Here is a 16654-nt window from a genome sequence, read left to right as displayed (position 1 = left end):
CATAGCTGCTGCTGATCATCGGCCTGGCCCATGCCCTGGTGGTGTTCCGGGTGGTTGCCACGGTGATGTTGGCTGAAGGATCATGGGAGTTCCTGAGTGACCACTCCAACACGGCCGCTGTGATACTAGGAGCAGTGCTACACTACTTCACCATCACCATCATGACACGGGTACACACTGTGTGTGTGAGTGTGTGTGTGTGTGACTGTGTGTGTGTGTGTACAGATTGATCAGTTGAGTGTGGCCCCATGGCTATTTCCCTGTCTGTAATCCTGCTAGTAATTTTACCCTTTTAAACGTGACCCTTTATCCGACTGTATTCTTCTTCTTCCTGTAGTTCAACAGGATTGTGTCGCTGAAACTCTGCGCCATAGGTTGGTGACATTTTACATGATTCAAAGTACTTTTCAGTTCGCGGGGAGTTTTTGTGATTATTTGCGTGCAAAAAAAAAGGCTTGATTTGCTGCGGAATTCAGATATTTTAAATGGCAATATAAAAGGATTTTGTCCAATTTGTTTTCGAAAATGCGCTGACGGAGGGAAAAGGTTTGTTGACGTGTGGCTTGATTAAATCATATTATGCGGAAATAGTTCCGTGATTTGTCAAATTTGCAAACCTCGCATAATATGCGGGGAATTGTTGGTTTTGCAAAACATTTTGCGATCACAGGATCGCAAGAATCCTGGAGGGGGACTGCCTTTCGATAGGTACTTTGTAGACTGTCATCTTGTGGTGTAGTTGAGATTTATAAGTGTTCATATTTGGTTTGTTTTTCAGAGGAGAATCAGTCGTTTGCTGCCTCTGAGAGAAGCTTCACCGTCAAGATGTTCACCTTCCAGTTCTTCACCCTCTTCTCCTCTCTCTTCTACGTTGCCTTCTTCCTGGGCAGGTGAGATCTCCACAGTCTAATCATCTGGTATGATGAAGAGTGTTTGATGAACGTAGAGAAGAGACAGAAACAGCCTGAGAGGTTTGAGTTCCAATACATTGTTTGTGGAGCATCCTAAAGATCAACGGTGTGCTGGAGTTTCTTCCTTTTTGTTGATCAGATTTCACTCCCCGAGCAGCTGAATAAAACATAGGTGTGCATATAACACTTTGTCAATAGAGTTAAGAGTAGAGACATGTTGGATGAAGTTAAGAGTAGTGACATGTTGGACGATGTTAAGAGTAGAGACATGTTGGATGAAGTTAAGAGTAGTGACATGTTGGATGAAGTTAAGAGTAGAGACATGTTGGACGATGTTAAGAGTAGAGACATGTTGGACGATGTTAAGAGTAGAGACATGTTGGTTGAAGTTAAGAGTAGAGACATGTTGGTTGAAGTTAAGAGTAGTGACATGTTGGATGAAGTTAAGAGTACATGTTGGACGAAGTTAAGAGTAGAGACATGTTGGATGAAGTTAAGAGTAGAGACATGTTGGTTGAAGTTAAGAGTAGTGACATGTTGGATGAAGTTAAGAGTAGTGACATGTTGGATGAAGTTAAGAGTAGAGACATGTTGGTTGAAGTTAAGAGTAGTGACATGTTGGATGAAGTTAAGAGTAGAGACATGTTGGTTGAAGTTAAGAGTAGTGACATGTTGGATGAAGTTAAGAGTAGTGACATGTTGGATGAAGTTAAGAGTAGTGACATGTTGGATGAAGTTAAGAGTACATGTTGGACGATGTTAAGAGTAGAGACATGTTGGATGAAGTTAAGAGTAGAGACATGTTGGTTGAAGTTAAGAGTAGTGACATGTTGGATGAAGTTAAGAGTACATGTTGGACGATGTTAAGAGTAGAGACATGTTGGATGAAGTTAAGAGTAGTGACATGTTGGATGAAGTTAAGAGTAGTGACATGTTGGATGAAGTTAAGAGTAGTGACATGTTGGATGAAGTTAAGAGTAGTGACATGTTGGATGAAGTTAAGAGTAGTGACATGTTGGATGAAGTTAAGAGTAGTGACATGTTGGATGAAGTTAAGAGTAGTGACATGTTGGTTGAAGTTAAGAGTAGTGACATGTTGGATGAAGTTAAGAGTAGTGACATGTTGGATGAAGTTAAGAGTAGTGACATGTTGGATGAAGTTAAGAGTAGTGACATGTTGGACGATGTTAAGAGTAGTGACATGTTGGATGAAGTTAAGAGTAGTGACATGTTGGACGATGTTAAGAGTAGTGACATGTTGGATGAAGTTAAGAGTAGTGACATGTTGGACGATGTTAAGAGTAGTGACATGTTGGATGAAGTTAAGAGTAGTGACATGTTGGACGATGTTAAGAGTAGTGACATGTTGGATGAAGTTAAGAGTAGTGACATGTTGGACGATGTTAAGAGTAGTGACATGTTGGATGAAGTTAAGAGTAGTGACATGTTGGACGATGTTAAGAGTAGTGACATGTTGGACGATGTTAAGAGTAGTGACATGTTGGATGAAGTTAAGAGTAGTGACATGTTGGATGAAGTTAAGAGTAGTGACATGTTGGACGATGTTAAGAGTAGTGACATGTTGGATGAAGTTAAGAGTAGTGACATGTTGGACGATGTTAAGAGTAGTGACATGTTGGATGAAGTTAAGAGTAGTGACATGTTGGACGATGTTAAGAGTAGTGACATGTTGGATGAAGTTAAGAGTAGTGACATGTTGGACGATGTTAAGAGTAGTGACATGTTGGATGAAGTTAAGAGTAGTGACATGTTGGACGATGTTAAGAGTAGTGACATGTTGGATGAAGTTAAGAGTAGAGACATGTTGGACGATGTTAAGAGTAGTGACATGTTGGACGATGTTAAGAGTAGTGACATGTTGGTTGCTCTTCTCAGGATAAATGGACACCCTGGTGGCTACGTGCGGATAGCAGGGAAGTGGAGGCTGGAGGAGGTGAGGGATCCTGAAACATTTCTAACAATTAGATTATCCTTCACAAATACGGTTGAAATGGGAGTAGAAATGTACCTGATGCTAGCTGTATGTTGTTCCTGTCTCGTCCCCATGCAGTGCCACCCCAGTGGCTGCCTCACAGACCTTTTCATCCAGATGGCCATCATTATGGTTCTGAAACAAACCATCAGCAACGTCTTTGAGTTCGGAGGCCCGTAAGTCTGCATCAACACAAGTACATCTCTTAGTTCTGAGGCCCGTAAGTCTGCATCAACACAAGTACATCTCTTAGTTCTGAGGCCCGTAAGTCTGCATCAACACAAGTACATCTCTTAGTTCTGAGGCCCGTAAGTCTGCATCAACACAAGTACATCACTTAGTTCTGAGGCCCGTAAGTCTGCATCAACACAAGTACATCTCTTAGTTCTGAGGCCCGTAAGTCTGCATCAACACAAGTACATCTCTTAGTTCTGAGGCCCGTAAGTCTGCATCAACACAAGTACATCTCTTAGTTCTGAGGCCCGTTATTCTACATCAACACAAGTACATCTCTTAGTTCTGAGGCCTGTAAGTCTGCATCAACACAAGTACATCTCTTAGTTCTGAGGCCTGTAAGTCTGCATCAAATCAACACAAGTACATCTCTTAGTTCTGAGGCCCGTAAGTCTGCATCAACACAAGTACATCTCTTAGTTCTGAGGCCTGTTATTCTACATCAACACAAGTACATCTCTTAGTTCTGAGGCCCGTAAGTCTGCATCAACACAAGTACATCTCTTAGTTCGGAGACCCGTAAGTCTGCATCAACACAAGTACATTGCTGCAGTGTATGTTGATGAGGGAAAGTTGATTTACATATCTTATTGTTATGAACAGATTTGGGTTAGACATGAATGAAACAGGACATACGTATAAAGTTAGTGCTAAGACCAAGGATCTGTGTGTGGTCAGGGGTTGGCATAGCTCCCACTAAACCAGACCAGGACCCTATACTGAATGGTCTGATCAATTGGAGTGCCCAGGTCCATCATTCAGAGCTGTTTCCTGTCTCTTTGTACAGCTGGTTCAACAGGTGGCTAAAGAGGCGGAGGACTAAGAAGCTACAGATGAAGTGTACCCACTGTTACAAGAAGGCAGACCAACAGACCAATCGGTGGGAAGAGCTGTGTGAGATCTGCAAGCTCAGTGATTGGCTAAGAAACTACCGTCTCAACGACGTGAACTCTTTCAGCCTCTTCAATGAGTTCCTGGAGATGGGTATGTCACAGATGACCAGGGCAAGGGGTCAGGGTTCAGCCTATTGAGAGGTTATGTTCTAATATCCACACTAGTATAACATATATAATGATATACCATTTAGCAGACTCTTTTATCAAAAGAGTCTTACAGTCTTACATTATTCATATGGGTGGTCCTGGGAATCGAACCCACCAACTTGGCGTTGCCATGCTCTCTACCAAATGACCTTAACAGGACCGCTCAGAATGCATGTGTCGGTGAGTGGAAGTTCCACCCATATCGTTCAACACAACACACTCAAGTAGCACCATCAATACCACTGACGCAGAAAAGCCAAGGTATTTCCCAGGAAACTGTGCTCCTCCTTGGTCTCAGGAAGTCAATAGTGATGCTTTCTGCTACACATGCCCAATACATTGCTTCATTGTAAGTGGTGTGTTAGTGTGAATATTGGACCAGAGGCCATATGCTTTGTGGGTACATGTCATTGAAGTCCTAGTTAGTTTGAGACTAAATGTTATTGTTTTGTTCCCTCCCCAGTCCTCCAGTTCAGTTTCACCACCATCTTTGTGGCTGCGTTCCCCTTGGCTCCCCTGCTGGCCTTAATCAACAACATCATAGAGATACGGCTCGACGCCATCAAGATGGTCAGTTTGGAGCGCAGGATGGTACCCAAGAAGACCAACGACATCGGTGAGAAACAGAACGCTTATGAACGAGGTCTTCGCAGTGTACATCACACAATCTGGTTAAATATAAACGAGGTCTTCGCAGTGTACATCAGACAATCTGGTTAAATATAAATGAGGTCTTCGCAGTGTACATCTGATAATCTGGTTAAATATAAACGAGGTCTTCACAGAGTACATCTGATAATCTGGTTAAATATAAACGAGGTCTTCACAGAGTACATCTGATAATCTGGTTAAATATAAACGAGGTCTTCACAGAGTACATCTGATAATCTGGTTAAATATAAACGAGGTCTTCACAGAGTACATCTGATAATCTGGTTAAATATAAACGAGGTCTTCACAGAGTACATCTGATAATCTGGTTAAATATAAACGAGGTCTTCACAGAGTACATCTGATAATCTGGTTAAATATAAAAGAGGTCTTCGCAGTGTACATCTGATAATCTGGTTAAATATAAACGAGGTCTTCGCAGTGTACATCTGATAATCTGGTTAAATATAAACGAGGTCTTCACAGAGTACATCTGATAATCTGATTAAATATAAATGAGGTCTTCACAGAGTACATCTGATAATCTGGTTAAATGTAAATGAGGTCTTCACAGTGTACATCTGATAATCTGATTAAATATAAATGAGGTCTTCACAGAGTACATCTGATAATTTGGTTAAATGTAAACGAGGTCTTCACAGAGTACATCTGATAATCTGGTTAAATGTAAACGAGGTCTTCACAGAGTACATCTGATAATCTGGTTAAATATAAACGAGGTCTTCACAGAGTACATCTGATAATCTGATTAAATATAAACGAGGTCTTCACAGAGTACATCTGATAATCTGGTTAAATGTAAACGAGGTCTTCACAGAGTACATCTGATAATCTGGTTAAATGTAAACGAGGTCTTCACAGAGTACATCTGATAATCTGGTTAAATGTAAACGAGGTCTTCACAGAGTACATCTGATAATCTGGTTTAAAAAACATGTTTTCATGAGCATTTGATCCATTTCCTTGTTAGCTTGGAAATTGCATATTTTTCTGTCATCTTGAACTATACGTTATAGCTATATAATACCATGACATGTATAGGTATACTATATAATTTCACTTTGCAATGTATCTGTTTCTTACCTCAGGCGTATGGACAGATGTGTTGGAGGCTATCGGGGTGTTGGCAGTCATCGCCAACGGCCTGGTTATTGGGATATCTTCAGATTTCATCCCCCGCCTTGTATACCGCTACAATTATGGACCGTGTGCCAATGGAACAGTCACGGATATAGAGTACGTCTGTCCATTCTGACTCGATAACTGCAGCGGCAGGGCTAGGGCTCAATTCCATTTCAATTCAGGAAGTCATCTGAAATTCCAATTTTCAATTTAAATGGAATTGATCCTAACCCTGGTGCGTAGATCATTTCCATTATTATTACCACATACATTGGTAATCATTCCTGAGTGGCGCAGCGGTCTAAGGCACTGCATCTCAGTGCTAGATGTGTCGCTACAGACACCCTGGTTCAAATCCAGGCTGAATCACAACCGGCCGCGATTGGGAGTCCCATAGGGCAGCGCGGCGCACGTTTGGCCCGGTATGGCCGTCATTGTAAATGAGAATTTGTTCTTAACTGACTTGCCTAGTTAAATTGTAAATAAATACATGAATGTATAACACTACAGGTTCTAATCTACTCAGCCATTGGTGGTTCCTGTTATGAATGGGGAGGGGTTTATGTGTCACTGGCTATGTACATCCCAATTGGCACCCTATTCTATATATGTAGTGCACTACTTTTGACCAGGGCCTGTAGGACCCCATTTTGGGACACAAGCATTCATTCAAACACTCACAATAGACAGTTTTATCTCAGTCTCTTCATTCAAACACTCAATCATGGACACTCTTACTGACAGTTGTTGCTGCTTAGCGTGATTTATTGTTGTCTCTACCTTCTTGCCCTTTGTGCTGTTGTCTTGTGCCCAATGATGTTTGTACCATGTTTTGCGCTGCTACCATGTTGTGTTGCTGCCATGTTGTGTTGCTACCATGTTGTTATCAGGTTGTGTTGCTACCATGCTGTGTTGTCATGTGTTGCTGCCTTGCTATGTTGTTGTCTTAGCTCTCTCTTTATGTAGTGTTGTGGTGTCTCTCTTTATGTAGTGTTGTGGTGTCTCTCTTTATGTAGTGTTGTGGTGTCTCTCTTTATGTGGTGTTGTGGTGTCTCTCTTTATGTAGTGTTGTGGTGTCTCTCTTTATGTAGTGTTGTGTTGTCTCTCTTTATGTAGTGTTGTGGTGTCTCTCTTTATGTAGTGTTGTGGTGTCTCTCTTGTGATGTGTGTTTTGTCCTATATATTTTATTTTATTTTAAATGTTTAATCCCAGGCCCTCGTCCCCGCAGGAGGCCTTTTGCCTTTTGGTAGGCCGTAATTTTAAATAAGAATTTGTTCTTAACTGACTTGCCTGGTTAAATGAAGGTGTAAAAAAAGATATGGTAAATGTTGCCCGTCGTGTGAGCCCTTCAGGCTACATGTTAGCTAACAGTGACAGTATTTCTTACTGTTTATTCTTTTTGTCCTATAGTTGCATGGCCGGCTACATCAACAACAGCCTGTCCACAGTGTACATGAACGACCAGAGAATCTATAAGGAGTTCTCACCGGACCAGATGGTGATGCCTAGCGGACAGAATGTCTCCTACTGCAGGTTCATACCCCTTTCCAGCCCTTAATCAGCCCGAAATGATGTCCATGTTGTCCATTTTTAAAACAGGGGTAGTCCGGAGGATTTATCAGTATTATTTCTAGAGTAGATTGAAACAAGGAAAGAAAATAAATATGCATAAGTTGTGCCTTTATACTAGGAAATTAATGATAATTTAAAAATTAAAAAAAATTTTTGCTTATATTTAGTACTTGTCCTTGGTTAATTCCATTGATCCCTCCAAGGATTCTTCGCTTAGTCATTGATTTGGTATTTGAATGTCTGCGTTTTCTCTCTCTCTCTGTCGCCAGTTATAAAGATTATAGAAGTAATGAAGACTACAGCTTGACTCCTCAGTTCTGGCTCATTTTAGCCGTGCGCTTTGCTTTTGTCATCCTCTTTGAGGTAAGATAGAAATATTTCACTCGTTTGTTGTTTTTTTTAAACCATTTCTTATCTCGACTCACAGTAAAAATTGAGCGAAGTAACTTTGCCATTTATTTCATAGTTGAAACGTAGACATTTGTAAAAAAAAATAATATATATATTATTTCCAATTGTGTATTATTAATTGAATATTCATGTTTTCTTCCATGCCTGACCTCGTAATCTCTGTTTACAGCACGTGGTGGTCATATGTAAATTCATCACAGCCTGGTTTGTTCCCAGCGTTCCCTTGGATGTCAAGAATCAAAGGCTCTTTGATAAACTCAACAGGTTGAAAGAAGAGCTCAGGTAAGGTTTCAAAAGAGAGGGGGAATATTACTGGAAACGTTCAAAGTTTACCAGTAAACTGCCAGAATTATGGTATCTTTCAAGGATTTTATGTGATCTATCACAAGACATTCTTTTGAGTACTTCACATTAACACAGGTGTCTGTAATAGTCTCTGGCCCCTCTGTGGGGCTCTATCACATGTAAAATATATAAAATAATTGGATAAGATGATTCTATCTGTGATATAATGATGATATATATATATCATTTTAATGCACAATGTATACCTTATGAGGCCTTATAAATGTGCTTATAATGCATTCTGAAGAGGATATAGAGGAAGTCTTACCCTATATAACCTTTTGTCAAATTCAGCATTTGTTATCGCTAAATGTCTATTTCCCTCCTATGTTGTTCAAAATGAATGAATGTGCTTGTGGTTGTTACAGCTCATCGAAGGTATGACAACATCGCCCCAGTGTTTGGAGAATTCTAATGTTGACATAGTGATGTCTGAATAAACACATTGGACACAGTATCCGCTCAGATGTGACTGATTATCGGCACTGTTGGAGGACATGTTCATGTGTGGAGAGAGAGAGAGGGAGAGGGAGCGCTTATCGCCTGGGTTTTATTGGTTTTCTATTTGTTTGTTTTTGTTGTTTTTTGTGTCAGATGACGTCAGGGTGCTGGCCATGTGACTTCTGACCCTAGATATAGTTATTGTTTCTTATAAGAGAGTAAAATATAAAATATTGTCTAAATGGTAACAGACAACACTTCTAGATGTTATATATATTTCTTTTATATTTCATGAAGTTGCACTATTTTTTTGTTTGCTGTTGTTAAATCATTGTGTTTACCGTTCAGTACAGGCAGTACAGGCAGTACAGGCAGTACAGGCAGTACAGGCAGTACAGGTAGTACAGGCAGTACAGGCATGCTGTGGCATGGTATGCAACGTAGTGGTATGTTATGTTATGTTATAGTGAGATACTTATGTTTATCAACTGTGGACTGGAAATGTAATATATTTTTTTAAGCACTGAGATGTGCTTCATGTTATGAGACATAACACATTCACTTTAACTTAACGAAAGAGACACCGTTGATATTAATATATGACCAAATGACCTACAGGGTAGCCTAGTGGTTAGAATGTTAGGCCACTAACTGAAAGGTTACTAGATCAAATCTCTGAGATGACAAGGTAAAAAAAAATCTGCAATTCTGCCCCTGAACAAGGCAGTTAACCCACTGTTTTCCGGTAGGTCGTCATTGTAAATATGAATTTGTTCTTAACTGACTTGCCTAGTTAAATAATGGATCAAATAAATATGTTAAATTAAACATTGCTTTGTACCTGGATGGATGGGGGGCCAAGTCATGTTCAGGACTGTATACTCAGTCACATTACTTATTTTTTTATACAGTATATTCATCACTTCTGGTCAATGTAACTTGACAATCGTTCTAATTTAAAAACGCTGTTCAGACTTGGCGTTCATTACCAGGACTGTTGTAAAAGGTAAGCAGATAGCCTACAGTACTTCTGAAAGTTTCCTCAAACAGGTGTCACGAATCTACTGTTGGCTATAGACCGAATCTACTGTTGGCTACAGGCCGAATCTACTGTTGGCTACAGGCCGAATCTACTGTTGGCTATAGGCCGAATCTACTGTTGGCTATAGGCCGAATCTACTGTTGGCTATAGGCCGAATCTACTGTTGGCTATAGGCCGACTCTACTGTTGGCTATAGGCCGAATCTACTGTTGGCTATAGGCCGAATCTACTGTTGGCTACAGGCCGAATCTACTGTTGGCTGTAGGCCGAATCTACTGTTGGCTACAGGCCGAATCTACTGTTGGCTATAGGCCGAATCTACTGTTGGCTACAGGCCGAATCTACTGTTGGCTATAGGCCGAATCTACTGTTGGCTACAGGCCGAATCTACTGTTGGCTATAGGCCGAATCTACTGTTGGCTATAGGCCGACTCTACTGTTGGCTATAGGCCGAATCTACTGTTGGCTATAGGCCGAATCTGCTGTTGGCTATAGGCCGAATCTACTGTTGGCTATAGGCCGAATCTACTGTTGGCTATAGGCCGAATCTACTGTTGGCTATAGGCCGATCCTAAAAAAATAATGAGAAAATGTTGTTGCTTTATGGTCTTAATTTAAGGTGAGGGTTAAATTTAGGGTTAAAGTTTGGTTTAAAATCAGATTTTATGACTTTGTGGCTGTGCCAACTAGTGACCACTCTGCAGAGCTGCCTCCAGAACAACATTCATGATGAAAAATGTCAATCTGCTAAAAGGTGAGAGGTCACGTGACAACACGTACAGGATCCACATGTAATTCTAGACGCTGGACCGAAAGTCAAACGTGGGAGTTATTTAATTATAATTTGATTATTAATCCCCTGGCGCCAAATGAAATATGATTTCATCCTAGCGCGCGTACCTTGTTATTGAAAACACGGAATGAGACGAAAAGAGAACGCTGACTAAGTCAACATTCTGGCACGTACCCAGACAGTACCCAGACAGTACCCAGACAGTACCCAGACAGTATCCAGACAGTACCCAGACAGTACCCAGACAGCACACATACAGTATCCAGACAGCACACATACAGTACCCAGACAGTATCCAGACAGCACACATACAGTATCCAGACAGCACACATACAGTACCCAGACAGTACCCAGACAGTATCCAGACAGCACACATACAGTACCCAGACAGTACCCAGACAGTATCCAGACAGTATACAGACAGCACACATACAGTACCCAGACAGCACACATACAGTATCCAGACAGCACACATACAGTACCCAGACAGCACACATACAGTATCCAGACAGCACACATACAGTATCCAGACAGTATCCAGACAGTACCCAGACAGTACCCAGACAGTATCCAGACAGTATCCAGACAGTACCCAGACAGTACCCAGACAGTATCCAGACAGTATCCAGACAGCACACATACAGTATCCAGACAGCACACATACAGTACCCAGACAGCACACATACAGTATCCAGACAGCACACATACAGTATCCAGACAGCACACATACAGTATCCAGACAGCACACATACAGTACCCAGACAGTATCCAGACAGCACACATACAGTACCCAGACAGTACTCAGACAGTACACATACAGTATCCAGACAGCACACATACAGTACCCAGACAGTACTCAGACTGTCTGTACTGAGGCTTTTTATTCTCTATTTTGGTTTGGCCAGGGTGTGATTAGGGTGGGCATTCTATGTTCTTTTTTCTATGTTTTTTGTATTTCTTTGTTTTTAGCTGGGTATGGTTCTCAGTCAGGGACAGCTGTCTGTCGTTGTCTCTGATTGAGAACCATAAGTAGCTGTTGCCCACATGGGTTTTGTGGGTAGTTATTTTCTGTTTAGTGTGTTTTGCACCTGACGGAGCTGTTTCGGTTGTTCTTTTGTTGTTTTGGTTATTCAGTGTTCAGTTAAATAAAATAAATGACGAACACGTACCAGCTGCACCTTGGTCTTCACCTTCTTCCACCAACGGCTGTTACAAATGTAAAATCTATTTGGATTTGTTTAACACTTTTTTGGTTACTACATGATTCCATATGTGCTATTTCATAGTTTTGATGTCTTCACTATTATTCTACAATGTAGGAAATAGTAAAATAAAGAAAAACCCTTTTGTAGGTGTGTTGATCAGGTGTGTTCAAACTTTTGACTCGTACTGTAATCTCACCGACGTCGACCCGATGTAGTATGGAGCGCGTGTGTACATTGGCAGTGGTGAAAAAAGGACCCACTTGTCATACTTTTTAAAGTATCAAAAGTACATGTAATTGCTTTAATATACTTTAGTATTAAAAGTAAAAGTACAAATCATTTCTAATTCCTTATATTAAGCTAATCAGATGGCACCATTTTTTTATTTTTAATTTCCGGCTAATCAGGGGCATGCTCCTACACTCAGACATCATTTACAAACGAAGCATGTGTGCTTAGTGAGTCCACCAGATCAGATGCAGTAGAGATGACCAGCGATGTTCTCTTGATAAGTGCGTGAATTGGACCATTTTCCTGTCCTGCTAAGAACTCAAAAAGGAACGAGTGCTTTTAGATGCCATGGAAAATGTACGGAGTTAAAAGTACATTATTTTCTTTAGAAAAAGTAAAAGTTGTCAAAAATATAAATAGTAAAGTACAGATACCCCCCCCAAACTACTTTAAAGTATTTTTTACTTAAGTACTTTACACCACCGCACCTTGGCAAGATGTCTCCTGACGTCGGCATTAGACCACATTTGCCCTTCAGCCGCTATTTGGACGAGGCATGTTAAAGCTGCTAAATTATTTAGCAGACACAATTTACAGTAGTGAGTGGGTACATTATATATATATATTTTTTTCATACCTGAGCCCCGTGTGAATTGACTTCGCAACCCATGCATTCTAAGCACTATGCTCTAGCAATTAAACTACATGGGACTATCCTAGACTACTAGTGCTTTTGTTTGTGGTTAAAATGAAGAGATAAAGATTCAAGTTAATGTCACGTTTATTAGGCTATTGCTATAACATCAAGTTGTTAAGAGATCTGCAGCACAGAGAGGAGAGAAACAAGGAACTGGGAAACAGAAACATCACATTTCACCAATATATAGCTGATGCAGAGGATGTGCAGTTAGTTCGATAAAGATGGATTTAAGGTTTTATTACAGGCTAAGAGCAGTGAATATATTTACCGAAATAATTAACATTTGATCCACGTGGTGAAAAGAATGCACGAGACAAGCACTGTAATCAGAAAAGGCGTTTTTATTAATTAATTTAAGCCTATAGGCTTTATACATATTTTGTGGATAAAAGTATTGCACAAACATGACCTGAAACTGTTTGACTGGCCATGGGTAGGCTATGAATAAAATATGTGAAACGTGCCTCCCACCGGTGAGAAATAGTTATGGATTGAGAGAAGACAGCAATTGTGACACTAGTCCCCAGTCGCCACGCTCACCTTTGGTCGACGTATCAAACTGCGTAGGGAACATGTCGTTTGGAGAGCGTTTGTACATCGGCAAGACGACACCGAGACATCAGAATAGATTGTTGATGCCTGGCCGACGTATAAACGACGTAGAACTGTATAATGCACTCTACATTCTTCTGCAAGACGTCTTGACAATGTGCTAAACGCTCTCCATACTACATCTTCCAGATGTATCATGCATACATCGTGTCTACGTTGGGCAGACGTATGTGTGCTTTCAATTTGGACGTCTACACAATCTACGGCCAACTCTGTGGTGCTGAGCGGCCATGACGGTGCAGGGTGCAGGGCGCATGCATTTCAACCTCCCACACTCACAGCCGCCCAACCGCCGCCCGTCTAAACCGAACACAATCTACTAACGATATACCGCTTTCATGTTGACGCCTGGGAGATGTAGGTGTGCTGTCTGGGACCTTTACGGAACAGGGTCCCCTTGTGTGCTGGAGGTAAGAATCCGTTCTATTGCCTTTCCAATCTGTTGATAACGTTGTGTAATATATCAAACTATGTCTTTTTTTCCAATCAGAAAATTAGATGTTTTTGGCACTTATAAAACCTTTCCAGCAAACAATTCTAGGGAGATTTTTGTAATGTTATTCATAATGTTTTTGCAAAAATCCGAGAACATATTTATGTTTTAGCGTTAGTTAGGAGAACATTCCCTTAATGTCAAACATAATTTACCCAGAAAGTGATTACAATGTTCTCAGAATAAACAGTAATCACTAACTCAGAGAGGACAACATCCCCCCAACCCACTGCCTGTTCACACCGCTATCACCCAAAAGGCGAGGTCAGTACAGGTGTTCACACCGCTATCATCCAAAAGGCGAGGTCAGTACAGGTGTTCACACCGCTATCATCCAAAAGGCGAGGTCAGTACAGGTGTTCACACCGCTATCATCCAAAAGGCGAGGTCAGTACAGGTGTTCACACCGCTATCACCCAAAAGGCGAGGTCAGTACAGGTGTTCACACCGCTATCATCCAAAAGGCGAGGTCAGTACAGGTGTTCACACCGCTATCACCCAAAAGGCGAGGTCAGTACAGGTGTTCACACCGCTATCACCCAAAAGGCGAGGTCAGTACAGGTGTTCACACCGCTATCATCCAAAAGGCGAGGTCAGTACAGGTGTTCACACCGCTATCACCCAAAAGGCGAGGTCAGTACAGGTGTTCACACCGCTATCATCCAAAAGGCGAGGTCAGTACAGGTGTTCACACCGCTATCATCCAAAAGCCGAGGTCAGTACAGGTGTTCACACCGCTATCATCCAAAAGGCGAGGTCAGTACAGGTGTTCACACCGCTATCATCCAAAAGGCGAGCTCAGTACAGGTGTTCACACCACTATCATCCAAAAGGCGAGGTCAGTACAGGTGTTCACACCGCTATCATCCAAAAGGCGAGCTCAGTACAGGTGTTCACACCGCTATCATCCAAAAGGCGAGGTCAGTACAGGTGTTCACACCGCTATTATCCAAAAGGCGAGGCCAGTACAGGTGTTCACACCGCTATTATCCAAAAGGCGAGCTCAGTACAGGTGTTCACACCGCTATCATCCAAAAGGCGAGCTCAGTACAGGTGTTCACACCGCTATCATCCAAAAGGCGAGGTCAGTACAGGTGTTCACACCGCTATTATCCAAAAGGCGAGGTCAGTACAGGTGTTCACACCGCTATCATCCAAAAGGCGAGGTCAGGTGCATCAAAGAGAAACAGCTTCTATCTAAACGTGTCAGGCTGATGGAGGTAAACACTGGACTGATAATCCCCATAGACCACACCAACCAGGGATTGTGTAATTGTGTCATGATAGAATGTGCAGACTGTGAAGGTGATCGTGATGCGTTTAGGACTGTTTGCACTTCTTCCAGGCTACAGGAGTGTTCCAGGGGAAGATGTGGCATTTGATAAACAGTGCCTTCGGGTAATGTTTTCCACATTTTGTTACATTACAGCCTTATTCTAAAATTGATTAAATTGTTTTGTCGCCTCATCAATCTACACACAATACCCCATAATGACAAAGCAAAAACTGTTTTTTTTTATACATTTTTGCACATTTATATATATATATATATATATATATATATATATATAAAAACGTAATCTCCACCAGGCACAGCCAGAAGAGGACTGGCCACCCCTCATAGCCTGGTTCCTCTCTCGGTTTCTTCCTAGGTTCCTGCCTTTCTAGGGAGTTTTTCCTAGCCACTGTGCTTCTACACCTGCATTGCTTGCTGTTTGGGGTTTTAGGCTGGGTTTCTGTACAGCACTTTGTGACATCAGCTGATGTAAGAAGAGCTTTATCAATACATTTGATTTGATTTGATATTTACATAAGTATTCAGACCCTTTACTCAGTACTTTGTTGAAGCACCTTTGCCAGTGACTACAGCCACAAGTCTTCTTGGGTATGACGCTACCAGCTTGGCACAACTGTATTTGGGGAGTTTCTCCCATTCTTCCCTGTAGATCCTCTTAAGGTCTGTCAGGTTGGATAGGGAGCTTTGCTGCACAGTTATTTTTGGTTTCTCCAGAGAGGTTTGATTGGGTTCAAGTCCAGGCTTGGCTGGGCCACTCAAGGACAAGGACTGTCTTGGCTGTGTGCTTAGGGTCGTTGTCCCGAAGCCACTCCTGTGCTGTCTTGGCTGTGTGCTTAGGGTCGTTGTCCCGAAGCCACTCCTGTGCTGTCTTGGCTGTGTGCTTAGGGTCGTTGTCCCGAAGCCACTCCTGTGCTGTCTTGGCTGTGTGCTTAGGGTCGTTGTCCCGAAGCCACTCCTGTGCTGTCTTGGCTGTGTGCTTGGGGTCGTTGTCCTGTTGAAAGGTGAACATTCAGCCCAGTCTGAGGTCCTGAGTGCTCTGGAGCAATTTTTCATCAAGGATCTCTCTCTACTTTGCTCCGTTCATCTTTGCCTTGATCCTGACTAGTCTCCTAGTCCCTGCCACTGAAAAACATCCCCACAACATGATGCTGCCACCACCACACTTCACCGTAGGGATAGTGCCAGGTTTCCTCCAGATGTGACGCTTGGTATTCAGCCGAAAGAGTTCAATATTGGTTTCATCAGACCAGAGAATCTTGTTTCTCATGGTCACTGAGTCCTTTAGGTGCCTTTTGGCAAACCCCAAGCGGGCGGTCATGGACCTTTTACTGAGGAGTGGCTTCCGTCTGGCCACTCTACCATAAAGGCCTGATTGGTGGAGTGCTGCAGAGATGGTTGTCCTTCTGGAAGGTTCGCTCATCTCCACAGAGATACTCTGGAGCGCTGTCAGAGTGACAAATGGGTTCTTGGTCACCTCCCTGACCAATGCCCCTTTCCCTCGATTGCTAAGTTTGGCCGGACGGCTTCTTCCATTTA

At 42.0% G+C, this 16654-nt stretch overlaps 1 protein-coding gene across 1 annotated transcript in view; it reads left to right on the top strand.

Annotated features, from left to right (window-relative positions):
• LOC112256597 (anoctamin-9) overlaps window positions 1-10338 on the top strand; it is a 28300-nt gene extending 17962 nt beyond the window's left edge. The window contains exons 13-24 of the mRNA XM_042322072.1: window positions 6-170; window positions 338-374; window positions 779-890; window positions 2808-2865; window positions 2983-3080; window positions 3926-4122; window positions 4645-4797; window positions 5942-6089; window positions 7387-7509; window positions 7818-7911; window positions 8129-8241; window positions 8673-10338. Coding sequence (XP_042178006.1) covers window positions 6-170; window positions 338-374; window positions 779-890; window positions 2808-2865; window positions 2983-3080; window positions 3926-4122; window positions 4645-4797; window positions 5942-6089; window positions 7387-7509; window positions 7818-7911; window positions 8129-8241; window positions 8673-8688 — 1314 coding nt within the window. The 3' untranslated portion in view covers window positions 8689-10338. The remainder of the gene's footprint in view (window positions 1-5; window positions 171-337; window positions 375-778; window positions 891-2807; window positions 2866-2982; window positions 3081-3925; window positions 4123-4644; window positions 4798-5941; window positions 6090-7386; window positions 7510-7817; window positions 7912-8128; window positions 8242-8672) is intronic.
• Window positions 10339-16654: the final 6316 nt, after the last annotated feature.

This window comes from Oncorhynchus tshawytscha, linkage group LG01, assembly GCF_018296145.1.
Source record: "Oncorhynchus tshawytscha isolate Ot180627B linkage group LG01, Otsh_v2.0, whole genome shotgun sequence".
Taxonomy (NCBI): domain Eukaryota; kingdom Metazoa; phylum Chordata; class Actinopteri; order Salmoniformes; family Salmonidae; genus Oncorhynchus; species Oncorhynchus tshawytscha.
Note: the sequence above shows the minus strand (reverse complement) of the source record. Positions and strands in the feature narration are given on the sequence as shown.